Genomic DNA, 27,750 nt, shown 5'->3' with positions numbered 1-27,750 from the left:
CAACTTATACTTTTTTAATATATAATTTTGATTCATATCTATTTCATGCATTAAAAAAAAAAGCTTCATGCATACATTTTGAAGTGCAGATATAACTTTTGTCCACTTGGGGTCGCCATACTCACATTCTATCCAATAGTATCTTTGACCTTGAACTGCCTTTAAAAATGGTGGAAGTCAGCAAATGAGGATTTTTGATAAATGGTACTTCGTTTATTTTACTTTGTGCTTTTTCCACCTTACAAGGCCCTCGGAATGCTTTTCATTTCGACTACTGATGACTCTGAGTATCTTGCTCAAGGATCGTTCAACATGGTCGCGCGACATGTACTAGATAGAACTTCAACTGAAGGTCGCACATTTAGTTTTATCACATTTTAATCTCACAAAAAAAAAAAAAAATCAAAAATGTATTGTACGTAATGAATCGCTCATTTCCTACACAGTTGCATAGTGAAATATACATTCAGATATTCAGTTGCACATTAAAATGTAGATCAATCACTTGTTAGATTTGTAAAAAAAATATACAGTATATAAAAAGCAATTGTCCTTCCTTTGGCTGCTGCTGCTGCTGTATTGCACTCAAGCTGCTCGTGTCCCAAACGTTTGTGTGCGGACCAGAACCTGCGCGGTGTCCGGTCTAGCTGCCCCCCGTCCGTCCTTGTCCCCGTACCGCCTTTGCTGCTACGAGCTCCCTGAAGAAATCACGGAAAGTCCAATTAATCAGAATGAGAACAATAATGAGAAGAAGAAGAAGAAGAAGAAAAATGATGGAGAAGATTCGGCGCCCGTACACGTTTGCGTCTGTGGCTTCTGGCAAATGTAGCTTATGAGATCTTCACAGAAGAAATCGTTCCACAGGCCGTCGTGGATGAGGCCCGCGCAGTTCTCGCCGCTCTCGTGGCCGTGGCCCCAGTTGTCGGGCTGGCCGGGCTTCCACTTCCTGTAACCAGTTATACGCCAATATTTCAAACGCAAAACATTGATATACATTGTTACGATCAAGATGCAAAAAACGAAATAAGCTTTTTATAGCATTCACGGCACTTTTTTAAACACACCTTTGAAATAATTTGAACACATAAAATACTGACAAAACAATTCATGGATAAGACAAAAAATTATGTGCATTATAAATATCGTAAATATCCCTTATTATCTGACAATTTAAATTAAGAATCATGCCCAAAAATGTGAATTATTAATTGAACAGTCAGAGGTGGCAAATCCAGGTCCTGAAAGTAAAAACCCTGCCACAGTTTGGCTTTAGCCCCTGGTGCTAGCTAGCTAGCTTCTAAAATGGGAGCTAGCTAGGGAGCTACTTTCTGGCCCTAGATTTGCCACCTCTGCGTACAGTTCTTGCTTTCTGTAGGCATAAAAAGCAGGATCGAAGAGAATTGACATTCAATAATCTTCAACAAAAACTAGGCTGTACTTGAAATACTTCCTGTTTTCACTTTTCTTCTCTCAAATTGACACAGGAAACACAATAGTGTACCGCCATCTTGTGTGCAAAATAGCGGGCCTGAGAACCCGTAACTCGCATTGGATCGGGTTTTACTGTATATCATTCTCAACAGTGATGCTGATGTATAAATGTACCAGGGAGCGGACTGAAAACTGTTTTAAACTTCATATTCACATTGACATGAACGGTAATGTACCGCTGCAACATTGGTTCACATTTTCCCACAAACAAACCGTCTGCGGTTGAGTAAAAATGAATTCCCAGTGATGAGTACTGACGTGAAAGCTGGTTGGCTGCCGTCCAGCCAGCGCCACACGTTCTCCTCCGCCCGGTCGGTCAAACCCATCCAGAAGTAACCCTTGCCATTCGTCTGCTTCTGCAGCCATTTCTGAACACAAAACAAAAACAACTTGATTTTTTGGAACGTTTTTTTTTTTTTTTCTTTGACTGATTGGGACTCGCCTGTTCGTCCATGTCATGGATGATCAACAACGAAGCCAAGCTTCGTTCACAAGTGGCCTTTGCATCATCAAAGCTGTGCAAGTCTTTGGAGAACAAGTAGCACTTGTCCCTGTAGTGAAGCCACTCAGGTGGACAATCTGTTAAACAGCCAATCATATCGTCACAACGATCAAATACGGTGAAATTGCAGTGCCCGCTACTGGAAAACATGCAAGATATTTAAAGCGGTCATACCTGGTGACCCCAGCGTCGGCGCGACCGCTTCATCTTGGAGCGACACCGGGCTCAAGAGGCTGGGAACTCCCGGTTGTCCAGGTGGTCCCGCAGCCCCTGGAGGCCCCACTGGTCCCTGCAGTCCTCTTGGCCCCTGCTCTCCAGCGGGCCCTATCGGACCCCGGATGCCCGGTGGGCCCTGTGCCCCCTGAGGACCAGGCTGGCCGTCTCGACCCGGCAGACCGGCGGTGCCCGGCTCACCTTTACCTCCAGAAGGTCCAGCCCTTCCCCCAGATCCCCTGGGGCCCTTGGACCCTGGGTTGCCTGGGACGCCCGGAAGGCCCCTTAAGCCTGGAAGACCCGGCTGGCCTGGAATACCTTGCTCTCCTCTTGGCCCTCGTATCCCTGAGGCACCTCTGTCCCCTTTCTCGCCCTTCTGACCTGATTGACCAGTTGGGCCTGGAGGTCCTTTATCCCCTCGTGGGCCTCTGGGACCAGGAGGACCTGAAAGATAAATGCAGTCTAAGTACAGGAACCTTCCATCCATTGACTTTCTACAGTGCCAATGGCAGGTCACAGACAATCAAGCATTCACACTTTCATTTAGAGTCTTCAATGTTTTTGGAATGTGGGAATACCAGGAAAAAACCCACACAAACACAGGAAGACCATAACCGAGATTCTAACCCTGACCCTGAAGAATTTTAAGGCAGTCCATCCATCCATCCATAATCTACCACTTTATTCGGAGTTGGGTCGCGGGGGCAGCAGCTTTAGCAGGGAAGCCAAGACTTCCCTCTCCCCAGCCACTTCCACCAGCTCCTCCTCCTCCCAAGACATTCCCAGGCCAGCCGAGAGACATAGTCTCTCCAGCGTGTCCTGGGTCGTCCCTGGGGCCTCCCACCTGTGGGACATGCCCGGAACACCTCTCTAGAGAGGCGTCCAGGAGGCATCCGAACCAGATAACCGAGCCACCTCAACTGGTTCCTCTCAATGGGGAGGAGCAGCAGCTCCCGGAGGACGAACCTTCTCACCCTATCGCTAAGAGAGAGGCCGGACACCCTGCTAAGAAAAATCATTTCGGCCGCTTGTATCCGGGATCTTGTTCTTTCGGTCACGACCCACAGCTCGAAGGCAGTCATTCTTGCCAATAATCCCACCGTGCTGAAAAAAGTAATCTAATTAAAATAAAAAAGGTACTTCAGGTCTTACCCTGTAGGATGGTGAAGTTAGTGATCAACTGGGAGTGCTTGGTGTCCACCAGCTTCATCTCCTCCATGATGATAGAGAGGCTGGTGACCTCTTTATCCAAACGTGCCGCCAGGTCCTCCTGCTGGGATCGCAGTCCGGCCGCCTCCGCCGTCATGTCGGCCATGCTGCCGTTGAGGCCCGTCAGCAAGTCCGAGTGGCGACCGACTGTTTCGGAGCAACCGCGCAGGGAGTTGAGGTTGAGGTTGACGGCGCCCAGGAGCTGCGTGGTGAAACTGACGTTGCCCGTCACGCGGTCCAGGCCCTGCTCCGTTTCATCCAGCCGCACCTCCAGACGCTCGAATTTAGACGATGTAAGATTGCTGAAGTCCCTCTGCTGGTCCAGGATCTCCTTCAGGGACTGGTCATGGGCGTCGGCCAAGCTGCTGGTGTTCTGCAACTGGCTGGACACAAAGGCCAGCTGGGATCCAACTTCCTCCAGGCTGTCGTTGTTGGCTTTGGAGAGCACCGACGCATTTGTTGCCAGAACCTGCAGGTTGTACACTTTACTCCGAAGCCACTCGGTGTCAGTGAGTGTCTGTCTGCTGGTCTGCTCCAGACTTTGAAAGTCATTGCGGACTTTCTGGATGTTCTGACTGGTGTCGTCCACGGAGCGGTGCAGAGCCTCGATGAGGCCGCGCTGCTGCGCCTGGGTGAGGTTCAGGCCGCCGATGCTCAGCAAGACCTGATTCTGGAGCTTCACTTGCTGCTGGAGTTCTTTCTGCAGCCGGGCGGTGTCGTCCTGCAGACCCCCGAGGACGCCGCCGTAGGAGTGCAGGGTGCCGTTGACAAAGTGCAAGGCGGCCGTGTTGCTGTCCAGCAGACCCCGAATGGAGGCCTGACTGCTCTGGATTTCCGAGCCCAGGTGTTGCAGCTGACCCAGCTTGACCTGGTCTCCGTGGAGGTGCTCCTCCATGGCGGATAGTTGCCTCTGCAGGGCCAACACTTTACTCTTGAAGGCATGGATGGCTGTGGTGGCGTTCTCGGACTTTTCTCCACTTTGATCATCTGAAGGTGGACATTTCTTTGATTATCCAGACGGTGGCCATTTTGAATGGGAAACAAATTGACAACAAATCGCTCCTAACAAGAAGCTCCAGATATATTTGGGATTTTCAGGTGAAATTTCAGGTTTATGAACCTAAAATGACCTTTCCAGGTGAAGTTAAATGTATCTTCTTAAGCTTTCGAATCCGCATGTGCAACTGTCCAATGTTCCAGTACTTTTTTGTACAATTTGCCGTTCTCTAACGAAACTCTATGGCAAAATTCACAACATTTTTGTGACTCGGCAATTGCGTTGCCTTTCTGTGACTTCCTGGGTCTCTGCCGGCTATCTCTGTTACTATTCATTTTATTGGAGATTAACCAGTTGTGAAAATAGTATGTAACCGTGACCAGTTGGAAATTTGCATTTGAGGTCAAATTCATGTGATTTGTGGTTCATCCATAACTATCACCCTGAAATCAAATCCCTAACATTTTTTTGGAGATTAGCATAGGCCAACTTCCTTTAAGAACAAGTACAGAAGAACCTCCAAATTCCAATGCCTCTGAGACACCGATTATTACCCTGTAAATTACCCTTAAAATTTTCTGGAGAAATTCTGGTGACATTTACTTACCTAGCTTTTTCAAGTCCGTCTCCACGGCGATAATCTTCCCCCCATAATTTGCGATGCCTTCGGAAACGCTGTCAACTCTTTGCACCACTGCCACAAAACACAAGATGAAGGTTAGCATGACCGTCGCCTTGGTGTTCTTTACTCATGAGCCAGAATGGCCTCTAACCACAGACATCATTTATGAAAAAAGGATCAGCAGAAAGCATTGAACAAATCTCTGGACATTTCTCGCAGACATGCAATAACGGTGGAAGTGATTAGTGTAAACTCCCTGGATTAAGTCAAGCAAAGTAAATAACTTCAGCTTTAATTAGGTTTACTTTTAGAAAGAGACACATAGATCCCGCAAAGATGGCCTGTGGGGTCAGTGACAGAGACTCAGGATGGAGGACCTTCCCCTGGGACAGGAGGTGACCTGGCAGGAGGGGTCTTTAGTAAACAAGGGGGGGGGGGGGGGCGGGGGATCAAAGACAACCCGGGGGAGGCCGCCGCCGTGGCAGGGGAGGCTCTTCACGCCCCCACAGGCGACACGGGCGTTCATTTCCTCTGGAATGTGTCTGGGATTTCAAGGAGTCGACCCACAACCGCCAGCACCGGCCGGCCTCGGCAGGTGAACGTGCCCCTGAAACCGGGGACCGCTTTGGGTTTCTCTGCTGGGGAGCTGAGCGGTTGGCAAACAGGACGAGACAAGAGATTAGTAGGAAATGCGGCTAGTTAGCTTAGCTTCACGTTAGCTCAACAAGCGCAATTTAAGATTGGCGTCATGGAAAAAATGTGAATTCTACCACCATGCTAAAACGTTTAGCTAACTTATGCACGTGCAGACTTGTTTTCCTCCTTTGGATCAATATTTGGCCAAATCAGACACGACCTAGACAATTTAAAGATTAATCTATAGAAAACATTAACTTAGCAATCAGCTAAGACTTTCTTGTTAGAATTGTTCTTTGTGCAAACAGGACGAGACAAGAGATTAGTGGGAAATGCGGCTAGTTAGCTTAGCTTCACGTTAGCTGAACAAGCGCAATTTAAGATTGGCGTCATGGAAAAAATGTGAATTCTACCACCATGCTAAAACGTTTAGCTAACTTTACGCACGTGCAGACTTGTTTTCCTCCTTTGGATCAATATTTGGCCAAATCAGACACGACCTAGACAATTTAAAGATTAATCTATAGAAAACATTAACTTAGCAATCAGCTAAGACTTTCTTGTTAGAATTGTTCTTTGTGCAAACAGGACGAGACAAGAGATTAGTGGGAAATGCGGCTAGTTAGCTTAGCTTCACGTTAGCTGAACAAGCGCAATTTAAGATTGGCGTCATGGAAAAAATGTGAATTCTACCACCATGCTAAAACGTTTAGCTAACTTTACGCACGTGCAGACTTGTTTTCCTCCTTTGGATCAATATTTGGCCAAATCAGACACAACCTAGACAACTGAAAGGCTCGTATATAGGAAACATTAACTTAGCAATCAGCTAAGACTTTCTTGTTAGAATTGTTCTTTGTGCAAACAGGACGAGACAAGAGATTCGTGGGAAATGCGGCTAGTTAGCTTAGCTTCACGTTAGCCGAATTTAAGATTGGCGTCATGAGAAAATGTTGAAAATTTGAATTCTACCACCATGCTAAGATATTTAGCTAACTTTATGCACGTGCAGACTTGTTTTCCTCCTTTGGATCAATTTGTGGCAAAATCATCTAAAAGCGAGACAATTTAAAGACTCATCAATTTGATTTTCAGCAAAATTGTAATGTCCCGGTTTTTAATTTTGAAACTGTGGTCACCCTCCACTATACCGCTTCTAAAACAATACATCTAGTGGTGACCTAAGATCTCACAAAAAAAATGACAACAATTACCCAAATGAAAGGTGAGGCAAGGTGGAAATGTGACCCCTTTGCCACTTTCATTTCAGTTTCTGACCGTTTTTAGGGAAAACCAATGGAGCCCCGAGACAGGCTGACCTCGTTTAGCCTTTGCTTGTGTCAATCTGGTCAGAGAGAGGTCACGTCGAGAGGATGTGGGAGAGCTCGGTGAGCGAGAGGAGTCACAAGAAGGTTCGTGGATCACTCCAGGTCTGGTTCCCTTGACAGAGTTCTGCTCCGGTGTCAGTAAAAACCCAATTTGGCCGCAGTTGCGCTGCGCTCGTTCCCGGCCCATCTGGGATCGATTAGGCCGGCATGAAAGCGTGCAGCGGAGAGCGCAAGGGGGACCTGGAGACGCAAAGATAACCCCCTGAACAGATTAACGTAACTTCACCGTTACGACAAAAAAAAGACGATAAGGGGAGGGGGGGGGGGGTCGTGCATATGGCAATGTTTAGAACAATTATGGTCAGAGCATTCCGAGTCCAGTTTCACGAAAGACCAAACTTGACCTGGAAAACATGAAACTAGAAAGTCGAGCTCTGCAAGGCACGTGAGATTTGATCGAATGAATTTTCTGGGATGGGCACGAGCTGCAAGACGTCTGGATGGATGCAATTTGAAGGGTCAATTCACCCGGACGTGCTTTTGGGAGGAAACACTGGCTGGCTTTTGTTCCCTTTGGACGGGGCCAAGACTGCTGCTGACTCCATGAGTTTTCCCCACCGCTGCATCGCTGTCTTTCAATAAAACTCAAGAAAAGTAGCCAACCACGGACAAGAATTCTTTTGGCGTCCGAATAAGCAAAGAGTGAAGCAGCGATCATATTTCATGCTAGCAGGAGGTGAAACTGAAACAAGGCTGGATTCATGTCACTTTTCAATACTCTGCATGCTAATGGTTTAAAATCGGGATAAGGCAAGGGCCCTTTGGACGATCAAACCAAAACAAGGAGTATGGGACATTTATTTCTACATTCATATATCTCTATATAAAAAAAAGAAGAAGAAATCTCTGCATTAACGGGGAAGTCAACCTTAAACATTTCTTGACAATAATATGCTATATGTGACCTCACTAGTCTAAACATGACCCTCTGATTAATATTGTATTTTTGGAATATGAGTTGTGAAGCAAAATCCAGCCATTTTTATCCATCTCAGGGGGCGGCCATTTTGCCTCTTGCTGCCGACTGAAGATGACATCACGGTTGCTCAGTGCTCAGGCAACAACCAATCAGAGCTCACCTGTTTTCTAATTTTAAAAAAAATATATATATATATATATATTTTTTTTTACATTTTAATTAATTTTTTTATTTCTTTTTTTTTATTTTATAATTTTTTTTATTTTGCTACTTCTTTTTTTTTGCCTCTTACTGCCGACTGAAGATGACATCATCACAGTTGCTCAGTGCTCAGGCAACAACCAATCAGAGCTCACTTGTTTTCTAATTTAAAAAATATATATATATATATATATATATATATATATATATATATATTTTTTTTTTATTTCTTTTTTTTTTTATTTTATAATTTTTTTATTTTGCTACTTTTTTTTTTTTGCCTCTTACTGTCGACTGAAGATGACATCACAGTTGCTCAGTGCTCAGGCAACAACCAATCAGAGCTCATCTGTTTTCAATTATTATTTTTTGTTTAAAAACAATCGTATTTTTACTTTTATTTATTTATTTATTTTGCCACTTGCTGTCGACTGAAGATGGCATCACAGTTACTCAGTGCTCAGGCAACAACCAATCACAGCTCACCTGTTTATGTGACGCTGCGCTGTGATTGGTTGTTACCTGAGACCTGAGCAACATTGACGTCATCTTCAGTCGACAGCACGTGGCAAAATGGCCGCCCCGTGAGATGGAACAAAACGGCTAGATTTGGCTGCTTAATTCATATCACTATTCTGAATCGAACCTGAGGGCAGCACAGTGGTTTAGTGGTTATCACACCTGCCTAACAATGAAGTTCTGTGTTCAAATCCCAGCTACATCTCCGTGCGTTCATGTTTTTTTCCGGATACTTCCGTTTTTCTCCCACATTCGTAAAACATGAACATTGGGTTCATTGAAGTGTGAATGGTCATTACGTGCCCTCTTGATTGGCCGACGACCAGTCCAGGGAGCGCCCCGCCTCTCACGCAAAGTCAGCCGGGGCATAACATAAACAAAGAGCCGTTGAATGTGAAAATCCCGCCACGTTCCCCATCTTACCTTTATATCCGAGTACAGCGACGGCGATGGTGAGGAGCGTGCACAGCGCGTAGAGCAAAGCTATGGAGGTTTTCAGCGCCCATTCCTTCTTACACTTGGTGCACCGGGTGCCCTCCTGGATGGCTGCGGAGGCAATCAAAGTCATTGTGCTTTAGACGTAAAGTTGACCCAAAAAAACTTTTTGTCATGACCAGGACTCCCACATCTGGACAAACATGGGCCTGGGGTCTACATGAAACAGTTCCCTTTGGGCCCCCGGGTGGTGAAGGGGGCAAGGGGACATCAAAACAAGCTCCTCCCCCGCAAAGTTGTTTACATTCATGATTGTTTTCTTCCATATGCCCCCCCCCCCCCCAAGTGAAAAAGTTTCAACAAACCTGATGGCGTGAATGAAATGGCCTGAAAATAAACGATTGCAACGTCATGTCATGGAAAGACTGTTGAAGATCAACTTTGCCATTCTTCTGGTAGAATTGGGGGAGGAGTCGACATATAGGTTTGGGACTTGTGGAACACGCTTACGGGAACACAGCTGTGGTTCATTTGCAATTCAGGAAGTGTTTGTGTGTGTGTGTGTGTGTGTGAAGGGGGTCAAGTTTTCATACACCTGCAATGAAAGCTACTCCACACGCAAAATCGTAACTAACTCTACCTTCCACAAACTAACCCCACCTCATATCTCACACCCAAGGACTAAACACTACTTTCTGATCTAATCTGTCATCCAAAATCTACCTATCAACCCCAACCCTACCTACGAAATCCCTTTCCTGACCCAGCTCTGTCCTCACCGCCTGTAGCATTTTCATGCCAAACTTTAGATATTTTTTTTAGTGTACGTGTAAATCTAAAGATTAAAACAAATGCAAACAAAACATTAAGCCTAGCTCACATTCCACCCGCTTAACCCTTAACTCCGCCTCCAAACTTTACATCGTTTGCATTTTTAAAATCATTTAATGTCATATTTGTTAAATTAATAAAAAAAATATATAAATAAAAAAAATTGAGTAATAAAATAAAATAAAAAAATATGATAAAATATAATAATGTAAAATAATATATATGTATTTTAAATAGAAAATAATTACAAATTATTAAAAATATTTTTGATCACTTTATGTCACAATAAAATAATATAAAATAAATATATAATAAAATAAAAGAATATAAACTAAAAATATAATCATAAAATAAAGTAATAAAAAAATATATATAATAAAATATAATAATATATATATATAAACATAATAAAATAAAATAATAAAAAATAAATATAATGATATAGAATAATAATTATTATTTTGACAAAAATGACAGTCCCTCATTTACTAAAAACTAAAGAGACTAACAAAACTAGACTTTAGACTTTAATAGTGCAAACTGCGTCTTTAAATTCAACCTAATCCGAGCTCGTAAACCTAACCCTGACCTTAACTCCATCTCCTAACCCTTCCCTAATCCTACCTCCTAAACCCTAACCCTAGTGGAGTTAGCAGGACACGATTATCGAGTGGCAAAGCTTTCCGCAGCGATTCAGTTTAACTCCTATCAAAACGTTCCTTCGATTAGCCAGCCCAGGCCCGCCCCGCGCTTGAGTTTATAGACGTTGGAAGGAAGTTCATCTCACCGCATTGCCAACCTGCCAGCTCGGGAGGATTACCGTAAAGACTGGAGGGGGGGGGGAGGAAATTTAACGAGAGAGAGAAAAAGGGGGCGGGAGAAATATAATCCTCTCATGGTTTTGATTCTTACCCAACTCAAACACTATGCAAGCCAAGTAAGTAATTTGTCACAAGTCCTTGTCCCCTCATGTCTGCAAGCCATCCAATTGTTACACTGATGGAAGATCACATTTTCACGCTAGTTTTCATTAAAAACCGATAACCTTAAAACACCTCAAAATCCGGTGTGGCTGAGTGGTATCAGCAGCAACATCCTCAACGAAAAATGCACCGTAGCATGACTACACTTGAGTATTACTGACCACACACTTTACAGTGACCTCAGCTCTCAAAGCTCCAAAACGTTGGCTGGGGTTCCGGCCCAAGTAGTTGTGTAAAATCCCACCACGGCCTCTTTAAATTGTATTAACACATATTTAGACTTGCGGCGCAGCCCAATGTCGACACATGGCGGTTAACACAGCTGGCTTCGAACCACAAGGGGCGACCAAAGTCTGAACTTGCTCCCTGGTTCACCTTTAAGCACAGTAGTGATTGTTTTGCAATTGATTCATTTTGGTCAAAAGGGATGAAGAAAATAAATTAATAAATAATTTAAAAAAAATTATTATTTTTTTAAACAAGTCGTTTTTTCGCATGATGATCAAATTTAAAGAGTAGAAAAAAGTGTTAAACTAATAGAAATTGTTCAAATGAATTTTTGACGTCTATAGCCGTCAATGGCAGTGAATGAGTTAAGACAAGAAGCGAAAGCAGCCTAGCATATACTTCAAAGCTAAAGTAGCTCAGCCTACTTCAAAGTGGAAAAGTCAGTTGTCTTAACGCTTTTTTTCTTCTTTCTTTTTAAGTTGCCAACTTCAAAATGTGTCCTCAATTTATTAAGCAAGCAGTGCGTGATCATCTTTTACTGAAGAGGAAAAGCTATTTCATCCAAAGTGACATTGTTTGTTAGTTCAACACCATTCAAATAAGTTGTCACAACTTAGAAAGACTAATGGCAACTGTTGCGTTGATTTTTTTGTTGTTGTTGTTGTTGTTGTTGTTGAGGCTAAATATTTTTGTTAAAGTGCAGTAGTTCTGCCTTCTACCCATTATATGGGAATCAGTTGCATAATCAACAAATGAAATCGGGGCATAAAATTCAACCTCCTCGCTCAACTTGTTCTTCTGTTTAGGATTTGGCCCCAACGAATGCGGGAAAAAAAAAAAAAAAAAAACTTATTAAAACGCGACGTTTATTTACTGTAAATAGCTGTCAGGGTTTCCGTAGTGACAAATGGGAACGCAAAGCGATGAGGTCACACGCTCCGGGAACCAGATCGACTCCAAAAGGACAAATCAATGAATTAAGGCCGGCATCACAATGAAAAGTAATTGAATTAGCTCGTAAACGACCAGTCCAGCTCTATGCAAACCTCGAATCTTATTGCCCGACTTTAACGAGAAAAAAAAGAAGAAGACATTGCGCAACATTTCTGATAGACTTCAATCTGCTGCCAAGTTTGTGGGGCGGGTGGGTTGCGACAGAGGCCCCCATGACTCATACACATCTCGGTTTTCCCGCCCACACGGCGGAGCCGCCTGCGCCGCCTCACAATGGCATGCCCGTGTTTGTGTGTACGTTCACCGACTCGAATCGCTGACTTTCGGGTGACCTTGAAGCGCAGCCTCTCTCCAAAAACAAACTCCAAATGAAGAGGACTTCCATGTGGATCTTGACATTGACGGCCTCCAGGAGTGTGTTTTGGATCCAGATTTCAATGACCAACTGGCGAGAACAAGGATGACCAAACTGGGCAGCAAAGGTCGCCTAGTGGTTAGGCATCTCTGCCTCGCCGTTTGAAAGTTCTGGGTTTGAATCTCTGGTCAGAGCTTCCTGAGTGCAGTTGATGCCAATTTAGCGGAATCATTCATTTGTGATGCTTTTGCAGTTTACGGATGATTGACAGGGCAGCACGATGCGCGAGCGGTTAGCATGTCTGCCACGCACTGCTGAGGTTCGCCGTTTGAATCTCTTCCTGTCATGATCTGTGCTTTGTTTGGGGATAAGATTTAGTTTTGCGTCATGATTTGTCATGTTTTCATTCTTACCCTTTGTTAGTCTTCTTTTCCCCATTTTGTAATGGAGTCATTTACGGTGTTTCCCACCCCAACTTTTTACTGTGTTTTTTTCCTCCAACTTTTTGACCTACCCTAAAAAAAAAAAAAAAAAACGGTTAAAATAACGATGTTGCAAAAACAAAAGGTTCTCTCCCAGGATTCTCAGCTTCTCGTGCTAATGTTGGCGCGCGCAATTAACACATTTCTTTCTACCTGCCATTGACGCAATGAGAGGAAGTGCGGACTCAGGGCCAAAATTCCTCTAAGTTCATGGGATGACTCTGGGGCCCTGGCAAAAAAAAAAAACAACACAACTTCATGTGTGGCTTGGTCTTTTTTATTATGCGTGATGGAAACCAAACGCCTCCATCACGCGGGCTTGCGGTTGCGACGGAGCGTCATTAAAAGACGGCTAGAGAGCAGGGATTTAAGGAGGGCTTTTTTTTTTTATATATATATTTTTTTTATCTTTGGAAGGTGAGAAACAGAACGCTGTGATGGATGAGCTGTTGAAGCCTGCTACATTTATCCACACGAGTCTCTCCAAGATTGTGACATCATCCAGTTGAGAAATGAGGAAGACAAGAACAAGGCCTTTTTGACAGAACAAGAAAAAAAAAATTTGAATCTGGCTCTCTTCACCTTGAATTCAGAAAGTGTTGTGTTCTTGTATTCCCCATCTCCATGCATCTTAAGGAAGTGTTCGTTTAGTTAGATAGCGAGTTATGCTGGACTAGAATTGCTCAACTTGGCATTGCAAATCTTGCAGTCACTCAAATTATTTTTTTTATTCATAGAGCACTTTAAAACAACCACAACTTGTTTTCTTTAAGATGAACCGCAGGGGGCAGCAGATACAATGAAAACAGCAGAGGCCCAATAATTGAACCCTGTGGAACACCGTACACAGGGATGTGTTTTGACCAAAGTGAAATTATCTGAAAATTTAGCCGGGGGTCTGGGGGCCGCTGGCACCCAGCTAGGTCCAGGGTTAGGGTTAGAGCTCATGGGTTTTCCGTGTTTTTAAGTACTTTCAATGCACTCACATGACAAAGAAATAGACAAAACAACAGCATAAATTTTCAATGTATATTGAACTATCCCATATGAAATGGCAGTTTTAGTCAACTCAAAATCAGTCACATTCAAAAACATTGGACTGCCTTTGCTTTTAAAAACTATCACTGAGGATATCATCATATCTAACTAATGTGATTACTAAGTTAACACATAAATAATGTTGAAGAGTTCAAATTTCATGAACAAATAATTGTATCATGACCAAATGAAAAGTAACTCATATTAGAGCATACCACAAATGTCTTTGTTATAGCAGAAGATGTTATCTGTCGGAGTCATGTGCATACACAATGAACTACTAAAAAAAATAAAAATAAAAAAAAATCGGATTTTTTTTTTTTTTGGTGGGGGACATAAAAAAAGCGGAATTCCGCGAATTAGCGGAAAAATCACATCCCTGAAAATGCCAAGTTGATTTGAGTTGAGTTTGAGTCTATGGACCCTTGATGCCCCCCCCCCACGTCCAGTCGGCCACCTCCCTCGGCCCAGGAGGCCTCGTTGGGCTCTGCAAAGATTCCCAAAGACAAACAGGTCGACTTTCCAAAGAACTACATCAACAGTGGAGTTGGGATAAGGAATGGACTTACTCAGCGGAGGGGATTTGAGGGGCCTGCCGAGTGACTCGGGTTTGGGTTACAAAGCAAAACATGAGAGTTGAAACAATCCAAACGTTGCAGTCGACGCGCGCGCACGTGTGTGTGTGTGTGTGTGTGTGTGGCCTAATGACCGCCTCATTAGCATCTAGAAAAACAATAGTAATGAATGCAATGCGATGCCGGCGAAAAGACGCCAGCATAAAAGCGTAATGAGGAAGATTGAATCGTCTTAAAAACAACACAATTCAAAAGCCGCTGTTCTTTCCGACAGCTTGAACTCAAACGTTTGATAAAGAAGACGAGTTTCACTTTCAGCTACAAGAGCCTGGAAAGAAAAAAAAAGTTCTCCTCCAAAAGGCAACTTACACTTAATGTTCCCAATCCCAAATGTGAAAAATCTCCCAACGCAGTCAAAAGCCAAGGCAAGTGCTTCAAAGTAAAATAAACAGCTACATGTCACTAGACGGAGTAATGCCGAAATAAAATAAATAACATCTTCCCTCTGATGAGCAGCTGGGATAATAAACCCCCGACCCCACTCCCCACCAAAAAACGGAATTTGAGGCATTTGTCTTTCTCTGCCTGGCTTGGCTGTTGGAAAGATTTTGGGGTAAAGGAGAACATTTCTTTGACTGACGGCGTTCAGTAAAGTGAAAGCTCGACTCTCAGACTGCCCTGACCAACATAACCTTCAGTACAGGACTTTGGATCGAGGGGGGGTTGGGGGGTACTGGATTCCAATGGCGAAAATTCCCGTCCCTTTTGGCCCTTAGAAAGTTACCTTGGAGTCCAAGAGGAAAAGAAACAGACTCCTACGCGATGCTGATTTCTGACAGCATGGAACAATTTGGTATTCAAGATATTGCTGTTAAAATAGCTGACACATCTCGGTTCTTCATGTTCTTGGGCCCACCGAAATGTAAACACGCCAAGCTACAGTTGGTTTTCCTGCTGCCAAAATCCAGGAAGTCGTAAATGAGTCACGCAGAGTCCTGTCAGATTGAATCGGACGCAATGAACCGCAGACAATTTATATCCGCTTGTCGTCGTTCCATAGATGAATCCATACATTATTTCATAGCAGTGAGATATGGAGTCGGACTTTACTGTAACAGAAAATGTCCCCAAACGGTTAGCAAGACCAAAATATCTTAGCAAGACGACGAATTAAGATCCACCGGGCGCAAAAGTCCAGACCAACCATCGATGGATGAAACGATCCGATTAAGACTCAAGTCCCAAATCTCGACTTGCACAAAAGGAAGGCACCAGAGAATTTGTGAATGGAAACAGGACGATCACTGGTGCGGATGAACTCGTAACAATAACTCAGACTGAAGAGTGACAGCAAACCACACGCAGAACATTCAATTACACGCCGAAAGGTCCAAAAGCAACACAAAGACGAGCAGGAGCCCGATGACCGGCCGCCGCTCTCCCTCCCGGGTGGGCAACTGATGGAAAAGTTAAGCGGCATCGTGGGTGCCCAACTCCCTTCTGGGTGGCCTGGCATGTCTGTGGTCTAGAGAGGGAACGAGGGGGCGTGGCCTTGACAATCTGAAATGACGGGTAAGCGAGCAGGAGCCGCGTGGCGCTTCCTCGCGTGCTTGAGACCAACCGCGAGACAACAAAAGCTGTGTGATGCATTAGCACAAAAGATGTCTGACGTCTGTGTGACGAATATTAATCAACGGCAGAATGCGGCTCTGCTTGTTTAAAGGTCATCTGGAGGAAACGGCGGCGCGTGAATCAACGTCATCAGACTGAGTGATTTATCGTTATCTGGTAACCAAAGCACAACTTATTGCGTAATTATAGTTTTTAATGTCCCCTGCTAGGTTGCACTACTAAAAGATTTCATTTAGATGATGAGCGATCAGAGTTTGGGCCCAGGCATATGGTGCGAAAATTTGCTGAGTAACGCAATGTTTCGAAAATCCAATCGCCAGAACCAGCAACGTGACATCTGACAGGCATGTGAGCTGATTATTTGAATCAGGTGTGCTAATGGGCGGAAACATCTCAAACCTGCGGGACTCTGGACCTCGAGGACCGGAATTGGTGAACCATGGTTTATACTGAGTGGTGGGAAGGGGGGGGGGGGTACCAGCAATCTGTGTGTTCTGCTTCTGGGAAGTGTTTGGGATTTTAGTGCTCGACGGACACCGGAGACTTGCAAATATAAACCCATTACGTCCCATTTCAGAACGCGCTCGAACACGCGAGAACAGGACAGAAAATGTTGTCAATTTTGTCACGTTTTCATAGAAGACACTAAAAAGGACGCAGGTGCCTTGGATTGCTTCCTGCTGTGTGTCGAATTACCAAATCAATGAGTCAGACCCTCGTATCGGAGTCCATTAAAAAAAAAAAAAAAAAAAAGCGGGCCGGCGAACTGCGGCAACAGCTCCCCTGACATTTGCATGCGGGTCACGTCAAGGACACCGGGGTTATGACGGTGTGAGTCGTAGAGATGGAGGGAGTGTTGGGAGAGTGCTGCTTTTCGTCACTCTGGAAAATGGTGCCTCGGAAAAACGGTTCTGTGGGGTTGGGGTTTCGTTTGATTTGGGGTGTTCTGGTTGTCTGTGTCGGTGTTTAGTTATGTGTTCCTTGTCTCGTCGTGTATAACCGCCTGCTAGCCATGCCTTGTAGCCAAAGCCAAGTCAAAGCCAAGTTTCACCACATCCAGTCCTGTTGAGTCAAGCCAAGTCCGGTCCTGTCACGTGATGCTCAGTTCAGTGCACTCACGTCCAGTCAAGTCAAGTCAAGTCACGTCCAGTCCAGTCCAGTCCAGTCCAGTCCAGTCCAGTCCAGTCACATCCAGTCCAGTCTAGTCTAGTCTAGTCTAGTCTAGTCTAGTCCAGTCTAGTCCAGTCCAGTCCAGTCCAGTCACATCCAGTCCAGTCAAGTCAAGTCAAGTCAAGTCACATCCAGTCCAGTACAGTACCGTCCCGTCCCGTCCAGTCCAGTCAAGTCAAGTCAAGTCAAGTCACATCCAGTCCAGTACAGTACCGTCCCGTCCCGTCCAGTCCAGTCCAGTCAAATCAAGTAAAGTCAAGTCACATCCAGTCCAGTCTAGTCTAGTCTAGTCTAGTCTAGTCTAGTCTAGTCTAGTCTAGTCCAGTCCAGTCCAGTTACATCCAGTCCAGTCAAGTCAAGTCAAGTCACATCCAGTCCAGTACAGTCCCGTCCCGTCCCGTCCCGTCCCGTCCCGTCCAGTCCAGTCAAGTCACATCCAGTCAAGTCACATCCAGTCCAGTCAAGTCAAGTCAAGTCAAGTCACGTCACGTCACGTCACGTCACGTCACGTCACGTCACGTCACGTCAAGTCACGTCAAGTCCAGTTGTCTTATCCAAAAAATCACCACGTTTACACATTCCCTCTGCCTGTTCACTCCTTTTCCGCCTCCTTGCAATTGGGTCCACATCTCAGATTCTACCATAAAACCCTAACACAACCGATCCATGATGAAAGGAACATTGTGGTCTTGAATCCAACAAGGTCGTAGTACCCTGCAAGGAACTGTACCCCTTTGACCCTAAGAAAGGTAAACCAATTACTTTGGAGTCCAATGGGTAGAGGATCAGTCATTTGTCAATCCATCAATCATATCGACTACGCTGTCAAACTGCCATTTGGTTCCCTCCTACTGTTGTTGGCATCCCAATGAAATGCTGTCTAAGGTTTCTTCCTGTTTGAGAGTTTTTCCTTCCACACGTCGAGGGTCACTTTGCATGTACGAGCGTTTCTCGCTGGCTCCAGCTGACTCTTTTAACGCCTCTTATCTCCCCACCCGGGAGCCCATCGGCCCTCTTCCTGTTCTTCCCTCCAACACCGGCTGCATCTCTTCCACCGTCTCCCACTTCCCTCCCTTGCCGTCTCCCCAGGGTGATCCATCCCCCTTGACGGCTTCCTATCTCGCCTCCCAACTGTCTGGCAGTCCATCATCTCATTTTTTGTTTACACGCTCTGTTACATTCACGCTGAATATCACATTCAAGACACGGGGGCTGACATGGAACAAGATTTGTTCCTGTTACATCATTTATCGTTTTTTTTTTGTTGCTGTACACCAAATACAGCAGCGGGAAGGTCTAAAGGACCAGAACTGAAGAAGACCACAACAAAACACTGTACGTTATAAAAGAGGCCGCAAAACCACTGCAAAGACAATCCAAAATTCCTGGCGCTCCATCAAACACACAGCAAAGCATCACATGGCCGAATGTGCTAAACTCATCATGCTGCACAGTAACAGGAACAAGGCGGCAGTGTGTTTGATTCTGTTTTGGATGAGTTGTTGGTTGTTAGGCGAAAATGAACCTGAATCTGTGAGGTGTTGACACATACGGTTGTAAGCAGGACACCCGGACACCCATTTGTGGCTTCAGGAGTACTCTAAGCCTGGCGTGGTGAAACTCATTCACTCCCAGCCATTTTCACTGAAGCAACCCCCTTTGCTCCCGGCTGTTTTACCGGATTTTGACTGGTTTTGCAAGGTCCACAGAATATTGTGTTCTATTGCTATACAAACATGGAACCTACCAAAAGAAAGATTAGAGTCGGTTCTTCCATCAGAAAAAAAAAGTATATTTGTATCTGTTTGCGTTTTGCAGCAATTAGCATTCGAATCTAGCTAAGGTTCATCATTATTCACAAACCTGTTGAAAACACTGGGAAAAGGAGCTTGTTGCAATATGGCCCTGGCTGATCTCTTATACTCTGCTGCCACCTGCTGCCCGTTTTTTTTTGTAATAACTACCATTGCTTTAAGCGACCTCTTCAGGCCAGAAGCTGCATCAAAGCCTTATGTATGCTCTAGTATAAAACAACAAATTTAAAAAAACGTATTTACACGTTTTTGGGTTTTAATGAGTTTATTGAATATATTTTAATGCAAAATTCAAATGAATCCGATTAGTCGATGGATCGTTTGATTAATCGATTCTAAAAAATATTCAATAGTGACAGCACGTTGTCAACTCTAAAGCGTGTGTGACGTCTAAAAAAAAGGTTCCGTCAGGTGGTTTGCTTTTTAACTCTGATGGCTATTTTTACGTCAACACACCCTACAGGAACTAACAAACATGTTTCAACCTTGAGTACCGTGGCAGCCATCCAGGCCTGCCATATGAATTCACTCATCATCATCATCATCTGGCATGCATGCAAGTCCTACAAATGCCTGATTGTGCATTTGTGTAAATATACGTCACGTGCGCATACCTTCCGGGTGATGTTTGTGTAAGATAGAGAATACGTTCGAGTACGTTCCATCCAGAAAAGCCGACTCATTACTTTTCACAACCTTTTTTTTTTTTTTTATGAGTCATGCACGCTGGCTTGCACCTCGGCCGCGCTGATGTCACGGAGCTCATCGTAGATCACCGAGGCCAAAGACGTGCAGAGGGGGAGAAACAACAGCAAAGCAATCTTGACTTTCTTCTCCTGGAACAAAGTCAAGAGTTCATCGGAATAAAAGACTTCCCTGCGCTCCTCATGGCTTTCTAATCTAAGCCTCGGGCTGGCAAAAACAAACAGGATGCTCCTCCTCGGGTGACTCGGATGACAGGGAATGTGTTTGAACACAGTTTGGGGGCGCCTGTGCTCTGCCGACGCGGGGCTGAAAACCTCCCCCAAAATACGCAACAGCACTGAACCGTGAACCCCGATGTGTGAATGACTGAGAGTATTTTACAATGAATTTAAAAAATGAGGAGGAGTTCCATTCCACCTAATTATATGAGGTATGGTAGGTAAAAACGGATTATTTGCTCTATAGATCTTCTCACATGCAATAAATCATTGAGTGTGTCGTACCTCGTAAAAAAATATCGTTCTATTCACTTATGTTATATGGGGTATGGTAGAAAACCAGATTATTTTCTTTGGCATTTTACTTGATTTCCAGAAAGGCATTAGGCGAGTGGGATTTTCAGCTCATTTTTCAACACATACAGTAGATTTCTTCAAATACTGGATTCTGCTCTAAAAATGGACGCCATGCCCCAAATAATCACTGAATGTTAAATAAATCCTGGTAAAAAAAAAAGAAAAAAAAAAGTAAACATGACATTTGTAAAGCTGATGGTTGGGTTTGAAAAACCCGTCAAATATTATATACGATATTCAATATGAAAAAAATTAAGCCATATTATACGGGGTATGGTAGAAGAAGTGATTATATTCTTGGACAGTTTGCTTGATTTCCAAAACACACATACTGTAGGAATTAGGCGAGTGGTACCTTCCCCTCATTTTTCAACACATAGATTTCCTCAAATACGGGATTCTGCTCAAATAGACGCCATGCCTCAAATAACTTCAACTTAAATAAGTCCTGGTTCCAAAAAAAATATATATATAAATGTGACATTTGTAAAACTGATGGTTTGGTTTGAAATGTGAAAGCTGTCAAATATTGGTGTTGTGAATTGTGAGGGAAAAAACGATATGATATTAAATATTAAAAAACGTGGACCAAAGGAGTTCTATGCACTCGTATTATACGGGGTATGGTAGAAAAAGTGATTATTTTCTTTGACAGCGATTTCCAAAACACATATAGGCGAGTGGTACCTTTCCCTCATTTTTCAACACATAGATTTCCTCAAATACTGGATTCTGCTCAAATGGACACCATGCCCCAAATAATCACTGAATATTAAATAAGTCCTGGTTATAAAAAATTTTTAAAAAGTAAACATGGCATCAGTAAAGCTGACATTGATGGTAATAGTAATTTATTTGTTGTTAGAAACATTTGTACATAAAAGACTGCCATTATAGTAAATAAACACCTCCTGTCACAAATAATGAATACAATATTGTGTATAAGCGTTGTTGAACTACACATAGGCCTGTTTTACTGCCGCTTCTCCTTTCTCCCCCCCTCCTTTCCTGTATGAAGGGGGAGCTACGTGGTGATGACCGCGTCTGAGGCTGTTGCCGTAACGGTTGCCAACTCTACAAATAAATTTGACTTGACTTCACATAAAGCTTCTCTCAGCTAGACAGTAATGCTTTTTTTTTTCTTCTTCTTCTTCTTCTTCTCCAAAACAATTTACAATGCAGCTTGTGTTCAAAATTCACCCTTTCGTGAGCGCCTCGCGAAATTTCATATTGCGTAACGTTGCATAGTTGCGGTCTCGGCCATGTTTGCATGTTTCGGGTGGGGGATATCGATGGATTTATTTGGATAAAAGCCAGACATTTTTCTAGAAAAGTTCTTGACGCCATTGAGGTTTGGATATGGCGCATTAACCCATATTTCCCTGCCAGGATTTAAACATGCTAATGGTCCTTATCACAGGAATTTAGGTAAAGCGGTTCTGTCTTAATTAGAGGGGGGGGGGGGGCATTTATCACTCACCAAAGCGCTTGTATCCAAAAGACTGTACTTCCTCCTCGTCTGCAAAGTCGTCTGCGTGACATAATCAGAAACACATGCCATAAATAGCTTGCACTACAAACAAAAGTCAAACCTACAACTGGCTTCAAATATTTCTTATTATACATTGTGAAGAATTTGCCGACTCCTCTGAATTATTCCGGCCTTTTCGCGCTGCACTTAGCAAAGCATTCGTTGTGTATGCGCTATGAGGCTGCAGTGCGATGCGCAAGGTGTGCACAGCATAAAAATCCGCTACATGCGGAATGTCAAACAGGTTAGCGGACTTCCTGTGTATTGCGCAATAACTGGCATGAGGCATAGTATCAGCGTAACCGATCAAGCAGCGTTTGTTTTTCTTGGTTTTTGTTCAATCGCGCCAGATTGCTGCCTCGATTTTGTTTCATGAACAGCATTTTCATGTGTGTTCTGATCTGTTTTGAGATTATCTGAGCACACCACACACAGGACACCAACACTGTTAAATGCCTGCTTTTGATTTGTTTTGTTTAAACGACACGTGTGGGGTCGAACAAACAATCTTTTAAAAAGATTGTAAAAATTCTTATGTGTGTAGCAGGCCTCGAGTTCCCTTTGACCGGGAGCATAGCGCTACACTACACTACGCTGAAGAACTTCAAGGTTTAATGGTAAACAGATGGGGCTGACTTTGGGGGGGGGGTCTCACTGGGGAAGAGACTGATGAGATGTTTTGGTGAGGGAGGGATCACTTTACTATTAAACTCGTGGTGATGTCAACCATGCATCACTTTGTAGTACAATTGCTGTAAGATGCTCGCAACGCTAATCACCCGTCCATTTTTAGAGGCCCCTGGACTAATCGCCAATCAATCAGACCATTACCATTGCACATAAATAGAGGGGCAAAAGTGTACTTAAGTAATTGAATTAAAATGTATTACACATACTTTATATGAAATAAAATTTATCTGAATAAATGTATAAAAACTGTTCCGAAAGTCTAAATGCAAATTTATTGTACTGTGCTGAAATGTTAACATAAAAGGCAAAAAAAATATACTGCATTGGATTTATTCCTTTTTTTAACATGATGCATGCATTGCTGCAAACTCTATTCTAATATTTTATTGCATTGTTATTATTATTGCTGCCTGTGAGGCAGATGTTCATATATATATATATATATATAGATGATGATGATGAAGAAGAGGAGATATGAATGATACCTTTCATTGCGTTTGGATAGGTCGCTGGGGACAGAAGAAGACACGAGCAGCGCCGTCTGTCACTTCGTGCGCATCTCAGCATCCGCCACAAAGTGGAGCAAAAGTAAAAGTTCCCCAATTTTAAGAACGGCAATTGCTTAAAAAATATATATAATAAAATCAAGGCGGTAATAGAAAGCTACGCTTAGCGCTGGAATCCCATCGTTGTTGTGCTCCCTTGAAGCGCGACTGATGTGATGTTTCTGTCTCTTCTCTCGCTGTCTCTTGACGTCAAGGAGAAGTCAAGCTAGATGTCGCAACTTCCGGTTATTACTTTCAAAGTTTAAGTCCGGAACGGAAATTCAGCGTTTGTAATTTATTCACTCGGCAAAAAGGCAAATGTTTCGTTGTCAGTAGGTTAGTGTAGAATATAATTGTATATTTTTAAATTCCTTAGCATGTGTGTGTGAAGTTCAACACACCAGTTTAATCCCTCAAGAATATATGTTAGTTTAGCACGGATACAATACAAAACCATACCATAATTTAAGTATTTTATCAATAATCAGCATTTCATTGAATTGTATCACTCTACTGGCGTTAGTTTATTGATTCAAATCTATTATAATCATTTTTTATTGAGTTACATAGGAAACTGAGCGTTTTAGACACGCTCTTGTGAAAACTAAACCAAATCCAATCTTTACATGACATTTATTTTCATTTAGTTCAACATCGTATTTCCATACAATGGGTTACAAAAATTTCATTTTAACTCATTCATCTATCTTAAATACATATATAAATACATATTTCTACTTGTTTCAGTCACTGCCTAGTTTAAAATAACATTCTCTTCAAAAAAGAAGAGCAGCGCCATTTTTAGTTCTCGCGAGACTTCAACAATAACAAGGACGTTCTTCTCGTTCTGCTATTGGCCAGTATCTGAAATTTGCACATCACGTGGAAAGTTTTGGAGAACACAAGTGACATTTTTATTTGAATTTCTACACAAAATGCCCGCCGCGATGGACCAACCAAGCGGGGAACACGGCGGTAAGAAGCCAAAAGAGGAGGAGGAGGCGAAGGAGAAGAAGAGCTCACCGGGTTTGTTTTGCGACGAGCGCGGCTATCTGAACCAGGTGGAGTTCATCTTGGAGCACGGCCGCAAGAAGGGAGACCGAACCGGGACCGGCGTAATTTCGGTGTTCGGCGCTCAGGCTCGATACAGCCTCCGAAGTAAGCCTGAACGCAAGCCTCTCATTGAGCTCATTATGCTTGTAGAAAGATGAAGAAGTAGCTCACACTCATTTACATATTTTACATAAGAAATATCTCGCGGAACATCACAAAACAAATCTCACAAAGTATTTACAAGTAATAATGAAATAGTGATGTTTTCGTCTTAATGTACTGTACTCACTTTGAAATGCGGGCCGGTCTTGTTCTGTTGGTATCATCATCATACAAAGGTTAATTGTATTTTCTGCCATCTGGTGGAAGCGTATTGAATTGTTCTGCCTGTCGCCATACGTCGTTGACTAGACAATTAACATTGTTTGTAATCAAGGCAGCCATTTTGAATTGGGTCTCATTAATGAGTGCCTCTTAAACTAGGTCTAGAAGTATATTTTTAATAGATACGAATATGTGTTTGTGTTGCTAACTTTTGCTTTGTAGATCAGTTTCCTTTGCTGACAACCAAGAAAGTATTCTGGAAAGGAATCCTTGAAGAGTTGCTTTGGTTTATCAAGGTTTGTGTCTATGATCGGAATTAAGCGATAAGACAAACTATGACCTCAAAACATTAATATTGATCATTTCAAATGTATCTTATGAATAATGTTAGCAATTTCAAGATGAATGGTCTGGACTTTTTCTCAAGTTGGGCACTTACTATACCATATTACGACCAACGCTGCCAATTGTGATTTAGACTTTTCTATGCTACTACCACACCAAAAAATACTCAGATAGATGCATATAGATGTATTTATTAGCGACTTTAGTTGTATTTTAAAGTAGCTTATTATCAATTGTGAGGCATTCTGTGTTTTGCTTTGCCAGGGATCGACAAATTCCAAAGAGCTGTCGGAGAAAGGTGTGAAGATTTGGGACGCCAACGGCTCGCGCAGCTTCCTGGACAAGTGTGGCTTTACCGAGCGCGAGGAGGGCGACCTGGGCCCCGTGTACGGCTTCCAGTGGCGCCACTTCGGCGCCCAGTACACCGACATGCACGCCGGTACTGCTCCAGTAGCTGTTTAAATTGCTTTTAGCCTCCCACGGGTTTTGTGCGGCCAGCACGGTGGACGATGGCTTCGCACTAATGTTGCCTGTGTTCTTCTGTCAATATTGTTGCCCAAAAAACTAGATGCTGCGTAATGAAATGGAGACATATTGGGGGGAAAAAAGAATTCTATTTGTGTATTTATCCATCCATTTTCCTAACCGCTTATTCCTTACAAGGGTCGAGGGGGAGCTGGAGCCTATCCCAGCCGGCTTCGGGTAGTAGGCGGGGTACACCCTGAACTGGTTGCCATCCATATTTATGTATTTATTTACCTATTTAATTTTGGCACTTCTGGTGGTCCGAATGGCCTCATGTCTGTTTTAATCATATCTGAAACATTATGAAGTTTAAGTTTGGGACAACTTTATTGATCTTTTTCCTCCCTCAGATTACACGGGGCAAGGCGTGGACCAGCTACAGAAAGTCATCGACACCATAAAGAGTAATCCAGAGGACAGGCGCATCATCATGTGCGCGTGGAATCCAAAAGGTGTAGACAAACGCATTTGCCCTCACTGCCTCCATTTTGGTTTTTTTGATCAGCCTAAAAAGGCAAAAAGACACAAAAGTCACACATTTTGTTCCCCAAAAATGTCTAATTAAAAAAGCCATTCATTTTGAAAATCAGTAGTGTATTTTAACTTTATATTTAAATATACACATTTCTAAAAATGTGTGAAAGCTTCAACAGTCAACATTTGTTGTAATAAAAAAAAAAGATGTGAAATTGTAACAGTCTTTTAGTGTGATATAATGAACATTTATCATGACTTATTTTTACCATTAAAAAAATAGCATGACGTCTTGTCGCATGCAACGTGTAACTTCTCCTTCTTGCCTCTCATTTTGTGGCTTTTAATTGTATAATTTGCCAGACATGCCTCTGATGGCGCTGCCTCCCTGCCACGCCCTGTGCCAGTTCTACGTGTGCGACGGCGAGCTGTCGTGCCAGCTGTACCAGCGCTCGGGCGACATGGGCCTGGGCGTGCCCTTCAACATCGCCAGCTACGCCCTCCTCACGTACATGATCGCGCACATCACGGCACTCCAGCCCGGCGACTTTGTCCACACGTTGGGAGACGCGCACATCTACGTCAACCACGTGGAGCCGTTGAAAGTGCAGGTAGGTGCCATTGGAAAGCAGACCTCCGCCAAGGCCAAGCCATCTTGCATGCGCCTGAATTCTCCTCATTAACATCCATTGAATAGTTTGCTCTCGCTTGATTGACAGCTGCAGAGGGAGATCCGCCCCTTCCCCAAAATGAAGATCCTGCGGAAAGTGGAGCGTATTGACGATTTCCGCGCCGAAGACTTTGAAATCGTGGACTACAACCCGCACCCAGCCATCAAGATGGAGATGGCCGTGTGAGGCGTGTCGCTTTTTTAGTCACTTAATGTCACAAAAACACTCAAAGTACATGTTACGAAGGAGACATGTAGACACAAACAAAGAAAACTTCTACTATTCAGTAAGTTATTGTAACATTAGACTTCTTTTTGTCGAGGATAAAGAATATATACCTGTAAGCATTGTTACATTATTTGTTTACATGTATTTATTTGAGCGAATATCCGTTGTTTAAAGAGTTCCCATGACAACTGGGACGGCGGTACAAACTGAGGGTTACTCAGTGTTGGCGACTTTTTTTTTTTTTTTAATTAGTATTCTTCAAAAAATGTGTCTATCAACAAATCTATTGTGTTATGAAAGCCTGTGACACTGCGTCTAGACTGCAAATGAATAGCACTTACGCCAAGCCGCCACTGGCTAATTTAACCAAAACCAAACTGTAAAGAGTCGATTGGGTTTTCACTCGTGGAGGCATTACTGAATCGCAATTTGTCAATTGGTGTGCTGTTTTTGTCATGCTGACGACAGGCGGCGGAGCTCGAGTCCATTGTCGCTGTATTTAGCAACATTTCAAAGTGCTTGCAAAATGGCTAACCTTAAGCTAGCGTAGTAGCCAAGTCGTGCAGATGAGCTCGATGTAGCTGTGATCATTATGTAAACTAAATTAAACACGTTTTGGGAACTGAGCAGCTAACAACTTTGTCGATTAATTCCATTGTACTACAGAGACTCAACAATCAGTACACAAGCTAATTTCCATAATATGTCTCCTTTCAAGTCGTGATTAGGAAGAAAAAAAAGCAGATAAGGTCACGTTTCTTTGTACTCATGTTTCTAAATAGGTTGTGTGTTGAAAATGTTATTTAAATAAAAGGTTAGCGGTGGGCTTTGATTTCCATGTGTCTTCTTATTAACGTCTTTAGAAAGCAGGAGTGTCTAAAAATAACCAT

At 43.3% G+C, this 27,750-nt stretch overlaps 2 protein-coding genes across 3 annotated transcripts; one reads left to right on the top strand and one right to left on the bottom strand.

Moving 5' to 3' along the window:
- Positions 1-360: 360 nt before the first annotated feature.
- Positions 361-23,880, bottom strand: LOC144040120 (collectin-12-like). Of its 2 annotated transcripts, XM_077553972.1 has the most exons (11): positions 23,181-23,880; positions 21,955-22,005; positions 9,121-9,243; positions 6,990-7,238; positions 5,020-5,106; positions 3,359-4,402; positions 2,168-2,650; positions 1,934-2,070; positions 1,750-1,859; positions 798-946; positions 361-698 (listed from the first exon to the last, which is right to left on the bottom strand). In XM_077553972.1, exons 1-11 carry the CDS (start codon positions 23,260-23,262, stop codon positions 688-690), a joined length of 2,526 nt encoding a protein of 841 aa, XP_077410098.1. In that variant the 5' UTR covers positions 23,263-23,880; the 3' UTR covers positions 361-687. The 2 variants fall into 2 exon arrangements, with proteins under 2 accessions (XP_077410098.1, XP_077410099.1); XM_077553973.1 differs by lacking the exon at positions 6,990-7,238 and having other exon boundaries at positions 23,181-23,876.
- A 209-nt stretch (positions 23,881-24,089) lies between these two features.
- tyms (thymidylate synthetase) lies at positions 24,090-27,684 on the top strand. Its single transcript, XM_077553977.1, has 6 exons — positions 24,090-24,398; positions 24,840-24,913; positions 25,227-25,401; positions 25,838-25,939; positions 26,325-26,572; positions 26,681-27,684. The coding sequence occupies exons 1-6, from the start codon at positions 24,176-24,178 to the stop codon at positions 26,816-26,818; spliced, it is 960 nt and encodes a 319-aa protein (XP_077410103.1). The 5' UTR covers positions 24,090-24,175; the 3' UTR covers positions 26,819-27,684.
- Positions 27,685-27,750: the final 66 nt, after the last annotated feature.

This window comes from Vanacampus margaritifer, chromosome 20 (assembly GCF_051991255.1).
Source record: "Vanacampus margaritifer isolate UIUO_Vmar chromosome 20, RoL_Vmar_1.0, whole genome shotgun sequence".
NCBI classification, from domain to species: Eukaryota; Metazoa; Chordata; class Actinopteri; order Syngnathiformes; family Syngnathidae; genus Vanacampus; species Vanacampus margaritifer.
The sequence above is the reverse complement of the archived record's forward strand: the minus strand, read 5'-3'. Positions and strand labels throughout refer to the sequence as shown.

Bases quoted from the DNA above. Each gene is read 5' to 3' on its own strand.
- LOC144040120 (XM_077553972.1), bottom strand. From the start codon at position 23,262: ATGCTGAGATGCGCACGAAGTGACAGACGGCGCTGCTCGTGTCTTCTT. The intron at 4,403-5,019 runs GTAAGTAAATGT...GTCCACCTTCAG, and splicing joins GACGGACTTGAAAAAGCTAG to ATGATCAAAGTGGAGAAAAG. The intron at 947-1,749 runs GTCAGTACTCAT...AACTGGTTACAG, and splicing joins GGCAGCCAACCAGCTTTCAC to GAAGTGGAAGCCCGGCCAGC.
- tyms (XM_077553977.1), top strand. From the start codon at position 24,176: ATGCCCGCCGCGATGGACCAACCAAGCGGGGAACACGGCGGTAAGAAG. The intron at 24,399-24,839 runs GTAAGCCTGAAC...TTTGCTTTGTAG, and splicing joins GGCTCGATACAGCCTCCGAA to ATCAGTTTCCTTTGCTGACA. The intron at 24,914-25,226 runs GTTTGTGTCTAT...TTGCTTTGCCAG, and splicing joins AGTTGCTTTGGTTTATCAAG to GGATCGACAAATTCCAAAGA.